Raw genomic sequence first — 16,242 nt, forward strand, 5'->3', positions numbered from 1 at the left:
GAACCTAAAAGGAGTCCTTTCCATAGCAAAAGAGGAAGATGACCAGACCTAAAGGGTAAAGAGGAAAGACATACCAAAAAAGATGGCCACCCCGACCGCACTCTTCCTACTGTAAAGGCCGGCAAGAGGGTCAGACCACATGGAAGCTCCAGCAGCCGGACCTTAGGCACCGAATTCCACAGCCGTAGACAAATCCCCCGCAGTATTCGTCGAAGTTGTTCTTGGTGTCGAAGTGAGTTAACGGGGAATAACCGACAAGTCGGTTAAAGATTAACAATGTCTCTTATGTAAGAGCTCTGCTACAGGATGACCAATTATCTGGGAGGAAAAAAACACAATATGAGGGACCTCAGCGTGTGAGGGGATTTTGGGTACACTACACGTCATGATAGGGATGGTGTTACAGAAACGCCTATGTCGACGTCCCCCTTCGGTCCCGAAAAGACAAGATAGTTACCACTGGATGTCAGACCATATGCACAGCATGTGATTCTAAGAAGATTAACAAGCATCAGAAATGCATTTATGGAAAATAAAAGTCACCCAATGGAGAATGAAGCTGTGCAATACATTTAATAAGGTGGGGGAATTAAAAAGCCATGTACTACATTGCAAATGAAAGGGGACATAGAAAATGCCCTTTCCACAGTCCAAAATGGTGCCACACAGCTTGTGTGAGGCCTTAACAGATCTGACTAGTTACTAAGCCAACACCGGAAACTTGGATGGTTGCTTTCATTGCTATTTTTAACAAATTGTCAATCATCATTTTTATGTCAGGCTTGTTACAGTCATTGCATTCAATTAGTTAAATTACCTGCATGGTATCATACATAGCGAGTGTTCTCAGAAAATGTACGTTCACCAAACACCTTTTTGTTAAATAAAAAAAATAAACTCCAATGTTGTGGTGGCAGGGTTGTGGCTTTATGGCATTCTCAGACTATGTCACTAGGATAAAGTCATAATTTGCCCTTGAAAATGCATCTGTTTGAAAACATTTTCTTAAGCTTACTTGGTCCAAAATCAGTTCTGGATTGTGTTTCTCAGCTTCATGTTTGTTTTGTAATCATGTGAAGCAGTTTAAGCGGGGTTCTCAAATTGTTTGCTTGGTAAATGAATTCAACTAAAACCGTATATGAAGAGGAAACTTGTATATCTATGCATAGTAAACAAAGGCGATTTAAAAAAAAAAAGAAAAATCAAAGCCACCAGCAGCCCTTCCAAGTCCATAATTAAAGTTTGCCAGGACAGGTTAATTACAGGCCAAAACGATGTAACGCCTTGTTAAGCATCCAAGCTCAGAACACCATCGTGCTGACATCTTCCCACATATTGGAAAGGGACCATGTCACTCTACAATATTTCGGGCACCAAATCAAAAGTTCTAGGGATGGGAAACATGTTGCTTCTGTTTCAACTTAGTTTGGAAGATCAGACTGAGGTTGAAGCAGGCAGACCCAGACCAAAAGGTCATGCAGACCTTCACTTTCTGGAGGTGGTGTGTAGAGTAGTGCATTTACAGAACAAAATCTACTAAAAATGCTCTTGGAAATACTGAAGAATCTGCAGTTGCCGGTGTGTTTGTTAATAACCATGAGGCTACATTGCTGATACAAGTAATTGAGTGATGTCCGTGGAGACTGTACATATATTTATAAATATAAAAAGATTAAATGTTATTGAAATGTTTAATTTTTGTTAAGCATCAGTTCAGTCTAATAATTTCCACCTTCTTTACGAACCACAAAAACAGCCTTTTGCAGCCGAGTCCAGACTAATGTATACATCAGCTACTGCATTTTACCCCATTGTTTTGTCCGTTTTAACGGTTCATAGAATAGTTTAAAAAACGAATACATGTTAAAACAATTTGACCACTTAATATGGAAGATATCCCAAAACTGCCATCTTGTTCTTGCTATTTGCAATAGCCCCAGCTGTTTCCCAGGTCCAAGACACAAAGAATAGGAAGAAAGTGAGGCTTCAATAAATCAGAAAGAATAAAAGTGCAATAGAAAGATTCAGTGATCAGGGAAGAGAATCATGGAGTACCCAATGCAGTTGTAAAAAACAGTTTATAGTAGAGCACATGTGAATTCTCTTCAAACGTGTTATTGTTATTAATGTGCAGGTGAAAAGAAAAATCACATGTCAGATGGGAATCCATCTCCAGAGTAACCAGTTAATAGATGTTGCCTGTGGTGAAAACAGATAGGCACGATGCTTAAGCTACAAACCAGGTGAAAAAAGGTTCATTGGTGCCTCTTCAAGACCTACGAGCCGCGCGTAGTCACTAGTTCTGTAGTAATTCACATCAGTATGCATAGAACATTTCAAAGTCATTTGTGAGCACCCTGCAAGTGCGGGTCAGCAGAAGAACCCCAAGGCACAGGGGAAAGATCACTTGTACCCGAGAAGCATGCATGATTTTGTTGTCATTTCATCAAGATTATGAAATTCAACACCACTTCCAGGTTACTCAGTCTCGTTCCGTTGGCTCCAAAAACAAACCAAAAAATGTATAATTGCATCATTTGGGATTCTTCCGCTTGCTTATTGCCAGCTGGTTTTCCCGGATTGTCCGCTGAAGCTGCTTTTGCGTCTTTAGGGCCCTGTAGGCCTGGACAACGCGCTCCCGCTCTTCCTCGATTATCCTCTGCCGAGCAAGTGATGCAGGGGGAAGCTTTATCTTAGGGGTGGTGTCATTTCCTTTGTTGAAGAGGTTCTTGAGCAGTAGCTGCCGCTCTCCAGGCTACAAGGAAACACAAAGTAAGTGAAAATGGATGCAGAGAACATTTGTTTTAAAAACATTCTCAAACGAAATATGACAGAAAGCTTGCAAAAAGGACTGCGAGACATGGGCCCTTTCCATCGCTGCATTTGATCTAATAGCCGATCACAGACAAGCAGGGTCACTAAATGAGTGTTGGGAAATCATGTGGGATTAAGCTCACGGGCAATGGCGCATGTGTTGTGCTCCCACGGAGTGCGAGGACTCGATGTCACTGGTGGTTGCTGTTTTGGATGCGCCCCCACCTTTATGTGGACACAATCAACCACAGGGTGAAGCCCACGGACAAGGGCACAGGTGGTGCGCTCCCGGGGGTGTTAGACATCCGTGGCAGAATGAGGCCACCTGCTATGCCCAATAGGTCGGCGAAGAGAACACCAGTCAGAATAGTCGGTAGATAAATTTATTTTCAAAAAGTTCATAACAGAGAAACAGTTTGTACATAATATAACATCATGTGATAATCATAACAAAGCCAACAGAACTATATACACCAGAAAACCCCCTCCCCCCCAGGAGTCACAAAACAATCAATAAACTGGTCTAATATAGTAAAAGAAATGTAACCCAAATCTTGTTAAATAATGCACTTTTCTTATCTCTCCAATACAGCACCTTCTCCATATCCGCTAAAGAGTGCATCTCCGAAATCCATTCCTCAATAGTAATAGGGTTAGATGCTTTCCAATGACTCAAAATTTTTCTTCTTCCCCACCATTGCCCCTCGAAAGTCCATTTCTTCTGAGAAGTACTCAGGTCATCCAACAAATCCTCACTACCCAAAACTATTGTCTTAAAATCCATATGAACCTTCTCCTCCAAAATCTTTTCACAGATCTGGTCAAACTGAAACCACAAGCCTCTCACCCTCGAGCATTCCCCACAGCATATGCTCCAATGTGCCCACCTCATGTAAACATGCCCAACATTCAGAGCTGTCACACATCCCTCTTTTCATCATTCTTTCAGGTGTCCAGTATGTTCTATTCAAAATTTTTATCTGACGAGACCTATCAGCAAGACTCAAAGAACATAATTTCACATTCTCACAAATACGTGCCCAATCATCCTCCGTAATATCCTCACCAATTCTCCGATTCCAATCCAATCTCAAAGCATCATTAGACCGATAGTTCGACACAACCAGTCTATAAACATAGCTAACCACGCCACATCCACTCACTTCAGGCACCCAACAAAGCATGTCTATGTTGATTCTCTTTTCCAAATCCACCCCACCCCCCCCCATCGCCTTCCTGATCTTCCGATAGTCGGTCAAACAAAAAGTAGGAATTTCAAATTTCAACCGGATTTCCCTAGCCGTCATCCAATTCAAACCATTGAACAAATCACTAATCCAATGCACCCCAGCTAGATACCAATCCTGCCAGAACAAAGTTCTCTTCATGTGTAATGCTCGGGTTCAGCCAAATTGAAGCACTCGGATCTCTTAATGCGTTGAAACCCGAACACTCACAATATTCCACCCATGAGTTCCGTAAGATCCTAGTCAGTAGGCCTTCCACCCTTGCTCGAAGTGGCTTACTGGTCAAAATGGCCCTAGGCGACAAAGGGCCTATATGGCTAGACTCAGCACATATCCAATCCACATGTTCCGATTTGAGAAAATCAAATCTATTCCGCAACATAAAAGCCAGATTGTTATCACTTCATATTTGACAACGGCTTCCTCAGACCATTCCCGTAGCTCTCTTGCGGCTTTCCCCTTCACCGCTTTTGGCAGGGCAGCATCCTTTGCTCGGCCCCATTCTCTCCCGATGGTCGGCCTGCTAAAACTCAACATATTAACAGTGAAGCGCAAAAAGCATTTGACTCCAGGCACCACTACCGAGCTCGGGGATACTAGCAGGCAGCCACACAGTACTCCTATGCTTACTGGCGAAGCTTACCTTCTCATCAAGGCAGTTAGCCAGTTTCTTTGGTGCAACCTTGATTTCACGTCCGACGATCTCACCAAAAGCAAAGTAGAGGCTAATTCTTGCAGCAATGGCATCACAGATCATAGTGGATAGAACGTCTATAGCCCAGCGAGTTATAGCAGAGCTAACAGAGCGTCAAATAATTCTACACCCTGCATTGCCTTGCCTGACTAACTGTTAATTCATAGTATGAAGAGCCGAGGAACGAGCCAGTATTGAGTCGATGTCTTCTTCACCTCCCCCCTCCTCCAAATTAACCTAACTCCAAAGAATCCAACTGGAAACATTATCACAGCAAACTGCTCAAACGGCCCTCTCACTGGCATTCCCATTGCCACAAATTCTGCTACTGTTGACAAGGATGTTGTGGCTGGAGGGCATGGGTTCTATAGAACCATCCATCCATCCAGAAGACAAGCAAAGCAGGGGCAGTCACTGTACAACTGAAATGTGTCCCCCCTGCAATTAACCATCAAGGCTCCAGATTTCAGTATTTGAAGGGAGAGAAATTCGGAAAGACGAGAGGGTTATATAAAAGGTAGAAATCGATATTTCAGCATAGAGTGCCCAAATCAGGTAATGTTCGCTCTGGAATCGCTAACTAATAAGTGCATTCATTGGTTTATAACTGTATATGGAGACAAGATCATAAACTGTACAAAATTACAACACAATGGAGGGGATGCCTTTGGCACCATACATACTGGAAAAAAAAGTGGCCAATGGAATTTTAGGTATTGGAAGGAGACGCTGTATACCATCTGGTACCAAGATTGTAATTAGTGCCTTCCCCCACCATAACAATGCTGGATTCAATACCCATCACTCTCCAGACCCAACAATTCCATTGGGGGAAAGAACCCAGGTTATTGCCAATGGATGAGGAAAACCCGATTAGGTTAAGTGACTAATAGAGTTAAGGGTTGCTGACATTTTCAAAAAGGATGTGGGGTTGCAGATAACTCTTCCGTTTTTCTATGAGGGCCCAATGGAAATTTGAGCAATTGCAAATTTTTATATGCTATGTTTTATGCTGTACTTTAGACCTATGGCCGAATAAAGTTGATGATTATGAATAGCTCGACTATAGTGAAACAACACAAATGGAATTTGCCAATGGGCAAGTCATGTCATTCGACAACAAAGAAAACGGGGCTCTGCCAATGCGTAAGGTCTCTGGTATTTAGTGCATAATGAAAGATTAATTAACACTGTGGTCAAGGAAGAAAACAAGGGAAGTGGTATTCAATTCGGGTGTGGAGGTCAGGAAACAAAGATGTGGAACAAATGAAAAAGTGAGGGTGAAACATAAATCGTTTCAGATACCAAAGGGAAGAACGAGTAAAGATGAGGCAGGTATGTGCGGTGCTTCAAAATTAAGGATAAGAGAATATGAGGGAAGAAATGCAATAAGCAGTGTGCTATATTGTGCATGCAGATAGGCAAGACAGAAGCGTGGACCAAAATTAAATCAAGACTTGTTTCCTTGCACGTTAACACTATCATTTGAGAAAGTCATTTATTTTTTTCCAACATGCTCCAAAATTTTAAGGGAACTCTTCCTGCTGATGCAGATTATGCATACGTAACTACTCACTGCTCAAAAGCACAATCTAGAAATACTAAAGCAGCCCCCTCAGAAATTCATAGGATTTTACCAGTGTACCCCATCATCCCCAATTTAGCAGCATTTTTGGCCAATCTAGTAAGTTTGAACTGAAAACTGCCATTCCCCACCTCCTAGCAACATTCTTAACACTTCTATCAACTTCGGCAACTTTTTACACTGTTTTTTTGGTTCGCTGACGTTCACGAACGTCTGACGTCATCGCAGACTTTCTGGACAGTACGTGACGCAACACGTGCACAACGACGTGTTCACGAACAGGTCCGTGCTACACAGACATTTTTAAACTGCATTTTTCAGCCAATCTAGGATGTTTCAATCTGAAAAGGTTACCCTTGCCCAGCTCCGAGGCCTATTCTTACTAATTTTTCATCTGCAATCCAGATGTGTGCACCTGCTTGGAAGGGTATGAGTACACCTACTATTTAACTTCAAAAATGGTATCAGCCATCGACATCCTCCCCCGCAGGGGCCACCATCAGTTGGAGCGCCTGGACAAAGGAAACGGCATAATGATGCAGAGGATCAAGAGGACCAGGAAGATGAGAGATTAAACTCCTACCTCCAGAACCCAGAGAGAATCATGGGTGTGGTGGTTCTTTAAGAATGTACGAGCGGTACCAGAGGCTCGGGCTACACATGTTGAATACATTTAGTGAGGAATCCTGCTCAGTTGCAGGCAGCACTCTTTTGGTACCACCTCCATGCACCGCAACACTCACTCACACCACCCAGGTGCTCCAAGCAAGTATGTTCCTTTCACAGGAAGTAGTAGGCCATCTTTTTCTACCTCATCTTCCTCAACCGCTACTAACACCACACAGGCTACTCCTGTGGGGCAGAAGATCCTTTCCAAGACAACTGTGCTCTGTATATAATGCAAACCATCACACCGCACAGGCGAGCAGTTTCAAAGTGCTTTCGAGGCTGCAATCAATCGAGAAATACTGCCCCCTACCTTAGATTTAAGGAACGCCCAACATCTTTCCCTCGCCACCTGCCGCTCCCCTCATGTCCCTCCCCCACCTTACTTCCTGGCATATAATACAAAATAAACTAAAAAAAAGTTTAAAAAAAAAAAAAACACAAAGCCACTGTTGGGTAAGATTGTCACAGCAATAGTATATCTTCCTGACCAGTGTCAACCCCTGAACTTTTTTGCTTTACTGGTGGATTATTTATCCTTACACCTCCGAGTGGGAACCTTTTTCCACACTCACAGAATATGTTACCATGTTATGGTTGTCATTTTTTTAAGACTCACCATAGTGTCTTTTAAAAGTTATGCTCTTAGACAACATTTTGGCAAAAAGTGCCTGTTGTTGCTGGGTAGCCCTAGGGTCTCCCCTTTTGACTTTCTCTGGCTAACCTTAGGAGAACTACAGTTCCCAAGGGTAGAAAGCATCTTTGGATCCCTTTTACATTTTATTTGGGTAAACCAGCACACCCCACCTTATGTGGCGTGCTAGAGAGAAACAATGAATCCCCTTTCATATTAAAACTAACAATTCTGACAGTGACAAGCTTACCTTTAATGGCTGGTGACAGTGATACCTTTTACTTTTTCGGTGCACCTTTACCGCAGGCTGTGTTCAAAGCTGCAGTAAAGGTACTCAAGGGTGCTCATTTTACAAAAATTGCCCCGGTCTTGCTTTTTTAGCCAATTTAGTGTTCCTTGTCATTCCTTCTTCCTTCCCCTGACATCCATGGCGGGAAATTCCTTTGAGTGACTTAACTTCTGAGGGAGTCCCATGGACTCCCCGCCCAGGTTTCAGTCTGTCTGTGAAGGCAGGAAGCGAGGGAGGAAACCAAAACTCCACAGCGCTTCGTCTTCCTCCTTGCCTGAATGGGGATAAATCCCAGTGGGAGGCTAGCTGTCCCGATTGGACAACCAGACCCCCCCCTTGTAAAATTCAGGGAGAGAATGCAGAAGTTGTGCTTTAGTTCCTGTTAAATACTCCGAACCTGGAAGCTGAAGACAAGTCGACCCCTGTAACCAAAACCAAAGAGGATGAGGAAGGAAAAGCGTCCGAGATGATTTCCAGCGACTGGAGAGCCTGTTGTGTAACCGGAGCCTGCTGTAGAGCCCTTCCTTCCAATTGACCTGGGGCTCTGAAAACGACGACCCGACCCAGAGCCTGGCGACATCCACTAGCCTCAAGAAGACCTGCATTTTGAGCCATCCCACACCTTACCAGCCTTATCCTGGGACCTTGAGCCACTGTGCTGTGCACTGTCTTCTGAAATCCCAAATCTCACTGAAACATCATGGGCATCCTGCTGGATCTCCAGAGACACGAATCAAGTCTGAAACGTCCCCTCACCAGCGTGCTGGACCTGGCTATCGACAAGAATACGGCCAGCAATATCCCATCTGCTTCTGTGCGCCTGAAAAAGGCGCCAAATACAGAGTCGCATCCAGCCACGAGGAAAACCTTGCCTAAACCCTTCCTGTTGATGCCTGCTGCAAAGTCCCTTCCAAGGTCCTGTTTTCATTCACCACGACAAGGAATCCACCGACTGGGTTTTTGGCTGCAGATCCTGAAGCTCTCCTGCTGCAAAATCTTCTTCCGTGCTGAGGTACTGTACTGGTTTGGGCATTTTCGTACCTTAAGTCTCTTGTGGTTCCAGTGTAATTTTGGGGCGTTTTCTGGAATTGGGAGGCCTCTAGTCCAGTTCGCCCAGGCTCACTGCTGGAATCCTCCTAGGGTGTCTTCTGTGAAACCCATGGACCCTCAACTCTTAAGTAAAACACTCACCTGTTTGATTAGTCTTCCTTAGGAATTCTGACTTTTGCTACTTAAGAACCTATCCTGACACGGTTGTAGGTCAAAGGATCGACAACCAAAGGGTCGAATGGTCAAAGGATCGACACCAAAGGACCGAAAACCAAAAGGATCACATTTTTTTTCACTTAACGAAAACCCCCAAAAAAATACATATAATAAAAGAAAATGCGATCCTTTGGTGTCGATCCTTTGACCATTCGACCCTTTGTATTCGATCCTTTGACCGGATACCTCCTGACACTGCCTGTTGGACACTATACCCTAGTGACTACCCTTCTGCCACTGAACACTCATGCTCCAAGAATACAGGAAAGACTTTTAAAGGATTGGGCCTTTTGTCTAGAAAAGAGAATAAGTGTTTAAAAGTTAGTAACGGGGAAAAGAGTGTGTTGGTAACTAACTCCGAGAGGCAACAGTTACAAAAGTTCTTACTTACCTTGAATGTGTGTTGCACTATTCAGAAAAGTATGTGTAACATCTTTCTTTCCTTAGAAACTGTTGCGCTATTCTAACAAAGTAGATGTAAGGGTATATTATTCACCTGTGATTTGGTTGTGCCTTTTCCTTAAAGTAATGCTGTTGGTGTCACTTTATAATTCCTGTTAGGATAATTGTCTGAGTGTTCCCGAACTGGGTCTGGCTTCCCCCCGACTTGCTTTTAGCCTGTCCAGAATAAGTATGCATTAGGTTTTACCTACCAACAGTGTAACATTGGGTTTTGCTTTCCCTGGTCCGTTTTAGACACACAAAGTCTTAGGTTTACACCTGCCTTTAAGTTGCTTGTAGCTCCGATAAAGTGTATAGGGTTTACTTACCTTGAGTATAACTGTTATCCTAAAATAAGTTAGAGTTATTGTTTCCCTTAGTCTGAACTGAATAGCAACCAATGGAATATTACACCCCAAGGTCCAACTCCCCTAGAATAACTTATCCTGAATCAGGGTTATAGGTTTATACTGTTCCTAATATCTGTGTTTCACTAGATCAGAAAAGTATATTGTCCAGTTTATATGACTAGGTAAGTTGTTGCTGAGCATCAAGGTACAACTGGTAGGGTCTACTACCCTTGAATTACTGAATGTAATCTGAAAGTAACCAGTGGTTTTTACTCCCCAAGAATAGGTGTGCCCTATACTGAATGTGTATGAAAAGGATTGACTTCCCTAGAACTTCTGTTAGGTGTTCCAAATAAGGTTATATGCTTTGGCCTGTGTACCTTCAAGCACAGTGTTGCATTTTTATAATTGCGGTAACATATAATGTGATAGTACTAATTTCCCCCAAGATTTATCTGGATCGAATTGTATTTAAATCAACCATTTATTTTTACAATGTATAGTGTTTCTTTGACCACTTGTATTACAATTTAATTTGTACTGATTCTGCAGCCCTCTCTCCGTCCTAAGATAAGTCTGGCTACTCTGTCTAAGCTACCCTCAACTCCGGTGGTACAGCCTTATACCAAGAGTGGAGTCTTGTACTGTCTCCGTTGATCGGTTTTACTAAGCCATTAGTTGGACTTTAGAAAAACAGCCATCTTTCAAAGTAAATAAATGTAACAAAATAATCTTATAGATTCCAATCTGCTTTATATTTTTCAATAAAGTAGTTAGACTCAATAAGATTCTCCAACATTTCCATTAGAATTTTGTACTATGCTAATGGACGTAATCAAAAATTGTATAAGAAAAAAAGGACAACCTTTTCTGTCACAAATTTTTTCTCTAGCATACAATAAGGACCATAATCCATGGACTTTCATGACTATACGCTCTCTCCATAGTCCCCTTTCTAGGGCAGGCATCATTAAAAGACTGGATGGCACGTGCACACCATTGTACAGGATGGCCCTTCTACGCTTTTTACTTATGTTTGTAACACTCCCTCATTTCCTGCTTTCGAACAGTCACACATTCATCCACCAATCACTTCCACAAACTCTACATGTAACCCTATCAACATATTAAAGTTCCACACACCAACTGCCAATTAACAATGGTCTAGAAATATTTTGCATCTGCATTTCCTTTACTTATGTAAAGAAAATTGTACACAGTGCGGCAATAAATGCACATATGCATTGTGCAGTGAGAGAAGTGTATGAATGGAAGGGGGAATAGGAGTGGGCAAGTGCTGACAGAAGTGTCAAGGGGTGCCAAGTTGGGAGGCCACTGGCTAAGTGCTGGAGCGGAGGAGTGCCAAGGGTGTGGTGCACAGCCGCCAGGTGGTGGACCCGCAATGGCTGTGCTGAAGGGGGCAGCGGAATACTGGGTCGACTAGGTATAGGGCTTGGAACCTGAGGTTCATGAGGGACCAGGCCAACAGTCTCAGTGGGATGGGTTGGAAGGTATAGAGGGAAAGAGCAAGAGAAAAGCAGAGTTTTGAGAAGTTACCGGAACTTAAGGAAGTCCGGCTCAAGTCTGAGAAAGGCAGGGAGGCTGTTCCAAAGAGCCACCAGTTGAAGTGAGAGACCTGCCTCACGCTCGGTTTGGAGCAGCATTGGACAACCGGAGACTTGCACTTAGAGTGGAGGGGTCTAGCAGGGGAGTATTTAGGGAGAGAGTTGGAGATTGCGCGGTCCCAAGCACCAGAAAGCCTTGTGAATGATGCAGAGCAAGCAGTGCAGAGATTTTAGGGCTGCAGACATCTGATCCCTGAGCTTGAGGCTGGGGAAAAGTCTTGCAGCCCTACTCTGTATTAGCTGAAGGGGGCGTAGGGAATAAAAGGGGAGGTTGAGGAAGAGGCTGTTTCAGTAGACCAGCCTAGAGGGGATCGGGCCTCTGGAGATTTTGGGGGAAGGTGAGGAAAGGTAGAATGTCTGTAAGGAGGTGAAGCTGAATGTGGGCCTTCTTGACAAGGCCCAAGATGTTAGGCGTGAAGGAGAGGGGGGTTCAGGGGGGGGAGTCGAAGAGGACCCCAAGGTTTTTGGCCTCACAGGATGGTGAGGGTAGAGGGCAGTCAGACAGTAGGAGGGGAATAGGGCACAGGCGTCCCAATAAGAAGGATCTCTGTCTTACTGACATTGAGACAGACGTCGTTAGCCGCAAACCATGCCTGGACGGCAGTCAGACAATATGGGATGAGAAGGGGGCTGGGGGGAGTAGTAGAAGAAAGTTTCAAGGAAAGCTGTGTCATAGGCATAGCACTGGAAATGAGAGGAGAAGGAGGAGATCAGGTCAGCCAGAGGGATGAGATAGATATTGAAAAGCCACAGCGATAGGATAGAACCTTGGGGGACACTGCAGGTAGAGAATGAGGTGGTGGAGAAACGGCCCAGTTGCAGCTGGGAAGGGCGGTTGGTGAGGAAAGAGGTCAGCCAGTCCAGTGCCCAGTCTGATGCCGAAGGTATCGTGAAGCCATTTAATGAGGATAGAATGGTTGACAGTGTCAAAGACAGAGGAGAGAACAAGGAGCACTATCCTCAAACTGTACTACAATCATAAATACCATATACACTTGAATTAGATCATTCCACCATATTACAAGACAATGCATTACTTACCGTAAAAGCATTTCTGATGGTTGTATCTGCTTAGATTCACATGCTGTGCATAGGTCCGACATCCAGTGGTCACTGCGGAGTATTGCATTTTGTTTTTCGTAGTCGAAAAGGGGACGTCGACAAGGCGTGTCTGTAACACTATCCCTATAGTGACGTGCGTTGTACCCACAATCCCTCACGCGTCGAGGTCCTTCTGTATGTATTTTTACTGACCTGAGGGAGCCTTCTATACGCGAGTGAGTACAGAAAAGAGAGAGATATAGAAAGTGCACTCTAAGTGCAAGTCTCCCGTTGTCCAATGCTGCTCCAAACCGAGCGTGAGGCAGGTCTCTCACGAGCCGGTCAAGTGGCACAGCGAGAAGAGCGCTCGCTTTGACATTCGTGCAGAGCCTGTTCACGCAGGTTCGAACCCGGCGGGGCCAAACTCAGCCTTTCATCCTTCCGAGGTCGATAAATGAGCACCACACACCGTGGGTAATAATAAGCAGCGCTCAGATACCTGAGGGTTCGTAGCGCTATATAAATGCCTAATTTATTTATTTAATTTATTTATTTAAAGATGTCTATGTTCCTTCCATCCGAGCAGGGCGGAAGGGTGGGCGCATGTGAATCTAAGCAGATAGAACCATCAGAAATGCTTTTACGGTAAGTAATGCATGGTCTTCTGATGTTTGTTAATCTGCTTAGAATCACATGCTGTGCATAGACTAGCGAGCAGTACCCGGAGTTGGCGGTGGGTTATGAGAAGGAACAGTAGAGAAAAGATGAACAAGTTACTTTCTTACCTGGTAACGTTCTTTCGATGGGATGTTCCGACGACGTATTCCATATCTATGACATGTAATCACCACAGCTGTGCTGCTTCAGAAACTTTTTTCGGCGCCTGCGTCCTGCGTCGATGAGCCGACGTCGAGGACCTCCTCCGACGTCATCCGATGTGATAAGTAGGACGCACGACGCCCATAGCCTCAGTTGTAGTTTTTTCCCCAGAACGTGTGACATCAGTCAACTGCCAGTCAGACACAAAGCCTTGCGGAATGTAAGCTGCAATTGCAAAGGAAATTCTGCAGCGGGGAAGACAGGGAGGGAGCGATATGGAATACGTCGTCGGACCATCCCATCGAAAGAACGTTACCAGGTAAGAAAGTAACTTGTTCTTCGAGGGGATTGGGTCCTCCGACGTATTCCATATCTATGACAGACTCCCAAAGCAGTACCAGAACAAGGAGGAGGGAAAGAATTTAGAATCAAAATTTAGAAATGCCAATCAAATAGCAGAGCAAAGGACCGCCTTGCCAAAGGCCAGATCCTGCCCTCAAATGGAATCGAGGGAATAGTGACGTACAAATGTATGTACTGAAGCCAAGATGGCGGCATCAGAGATGTTGCGAATAGGAACACCGCTCTGCAGGGCAGTAGATGCAGCCATACCCCTGGTAGAATGGGCCCGCAAGCCAGCCGGTGGGTCCTTACCCGCCAAGCGGTAACACTCCGAGATGGCCAAAATAATCCAGCGAGACAACGTCTGTTTCGTCACAGCTTGTCCCAACCGCTTTCCAGCGTAACCAATAAAGAGTTGATCGTCCACTCTGACCCGGAACATGCGTGAAACATAAAAGCTTAAAGCTCTCCTAGGATCAAGCCTATGGAGCATCTCCTCTTCCTTACCAGGATGCGGAGGAGGATAGAATGCCGGAAGAACAACCTTCTGGGCCAAATGAAATTCCGTCACTACCTTCGGAAGAAAAGAAGGACGATCTCTAAGGACAACCCTGTCCTTGTGAAACACAGTGAAGGGTGGCTTAACTGAAAGTGCCTGTAACTCACTCTCTCTGCGAGCGGAGGTAACCGCAACCAAAAACACAGTTTTCAGATTTAACAGCCTCAAAGGGCAAGAATGTAAAGGCTCAAATGGAGCACCCATAAGAAACTTAAGAACAAGGTTTAAATCCCAACCGGGCACCAGGAAAGGTGACGGAGGGAACACATTAGTGAGCCCTTTTACAAACTGTGAAATTAAAGGGATTTTAAAGTAGGAACACTCTTCAGACGAGCGCTTAAAGATGGACAGCTCCGCCAGGTAACCTTTAATGGTACCCACTTGCAAGCCCCTGTGAGCCAAAGAAAGTAAAAAAGGACAGAACCATGGGGATGTCACATGCAAAAGGATCCACATTCTGAACTCTGCACCAGTCGCAGAACTTACGGCAACGGTACAGAGACTTTGTTGCTGGCCTTCGGGCCGAGAGCAACACCTCCATCACGTCTTCAGGGAGGTCCCAATCCTTATACCTCAACCTTTCAGAAGCCAAGCGTGAAGGTTGAGGGATCTGACCTCTGGATGGAGAACCTGACCCCTCTCCCGTGAGAGCAGATCGTCTCGGTAGGGAAGACGACGTGGAGGGCAGATGGACAAGTCGAGAAGGTCCAGGTACCACGTCCTCCAAGCCCACCCCGGAGCAATGAGGATCATCCGGGAACCGAACTTCCGTAACCTCCGCAGCACTTGCGGGATGACGGTGACTGGAGGAAACGCGTACAGCAGCGGGAATGACCACTCCACCACGAACGTGTTTCCTAAGGCTCCTTTTGGAGGAAATTCCTGCGAGCATAACCTCTCGCACTTCCGGTTGACACTGGAGGCGAAGACATCCACTTGAGGGGTCCCCCAAAGGGCGAAGATCTCCAGGAGAATCTCCCGAGCCAACTCTCACTCGTGAAAGATCGTGCTCTGCCTGCTCAGAGCATCCGCCGTCACGTTTTCGTCTCCGGCCAGATGAACTGCCGAGATCGAAACTTCCTGCTGGATGGCCCAGAACTCGAGCTGCATCGCCTCCCTGCACAGAGGAAGTGACCCTGCCCCCCCCCTTTTTGTTGAGGTAGTGCATGGCCACTGTGTTGTCCGTCAGGATCAGGACATTCTTTCCTCGCACAGTCGGCAGAAAAGCCTTCAGGGCTAGCCTGACGGCCCTCGGCTCCAACAGATTGATATGGAGTCTGCACTCCGACGGAGACCAACGACCGCTGACTGTCAGCCCATTGGCATGAGCTCCCCATCCCGTGAGGGATGCATCCGTCACGATCGTCACCTCCGGCCAGGGAAGCCAAAATGGAGCCCCCTTCATCAAGTTGCCTTCGACGGCCCACCACAGAAGGTCCCGGGCGACCGAGGGCGGCACCTGAACCGGGTCCGACATCCTGCCGGAGGACTGCGACCATTGCATCTTGAGTGCCCACTGCAAAGATCTCATCCGCAGGCGAGCCTCTGGCACCAGAAGAATGCAGGATGCCATGAGGCCGAGCAACCTCAAGAACTCGAACGCTGGGAGCGTCTGGGCATGCTGAAACTTGTGCACCATCTGCTGAATGTGAAGAGCCCTCACCTGGTGAGGAAAACACTGCCCCAGGGAAGCGTCGAGCACTGCTCCGATGTACTGGAGCCGCTGTGTTGGCGTCAAAAGGGACTTCTGTAAATTGAGGGAGATGCCCAGCCTGTGAAGGGAGTGGCAGGTGACGGACAGATGATCCAGGACTTGCTCGGGAGAGCTTCCCCTGATCAACCAATCGTCCAGGTAGGGATAGACGTGAAT

General features: G+C 45.5%; 1 protein-coding gene across 1 annotated transcript in view; it reads right to left on the reverse strand.

Annotated features, from left to right (window-relative positions):
* Positions 1-1,677: 1,677 nt before the first annotated feature.
* Positions 1,678-16,242, reverse strand: part of CCDC137 (coiled-coil domain containing 137) — a 124,167-nt gene continuing 109,602 nt past the window's right edge. Inside the window, exon 6 of the mRNA XM_069655136.1 lies at positions 1,678-2,755. Within this exon, the coding sequence (XP_069511237.1) occupies positions 2,534-2,755 (222 nt within the window). The 3' untranslated portion in view covers positions 1,678-2,533. The remainder of the gene's footprint in view (positions 2,756-16,242) is intronic.

This window comes from Ambystoma mexicanum, chromosome 3q (genome assembly GCF_040938575.1).
Source record: "Ambystoma mexicanum isolate Mex_15411 chromosome 3q, UKY_AmexF1_1, whole genome shotgun sequence".
NCBI lineage: Eukaryota > Metazoa > Chordata > Amphibia > Caudata > Ambystomatidae > Ambystoma > Ambystoma mexicanum.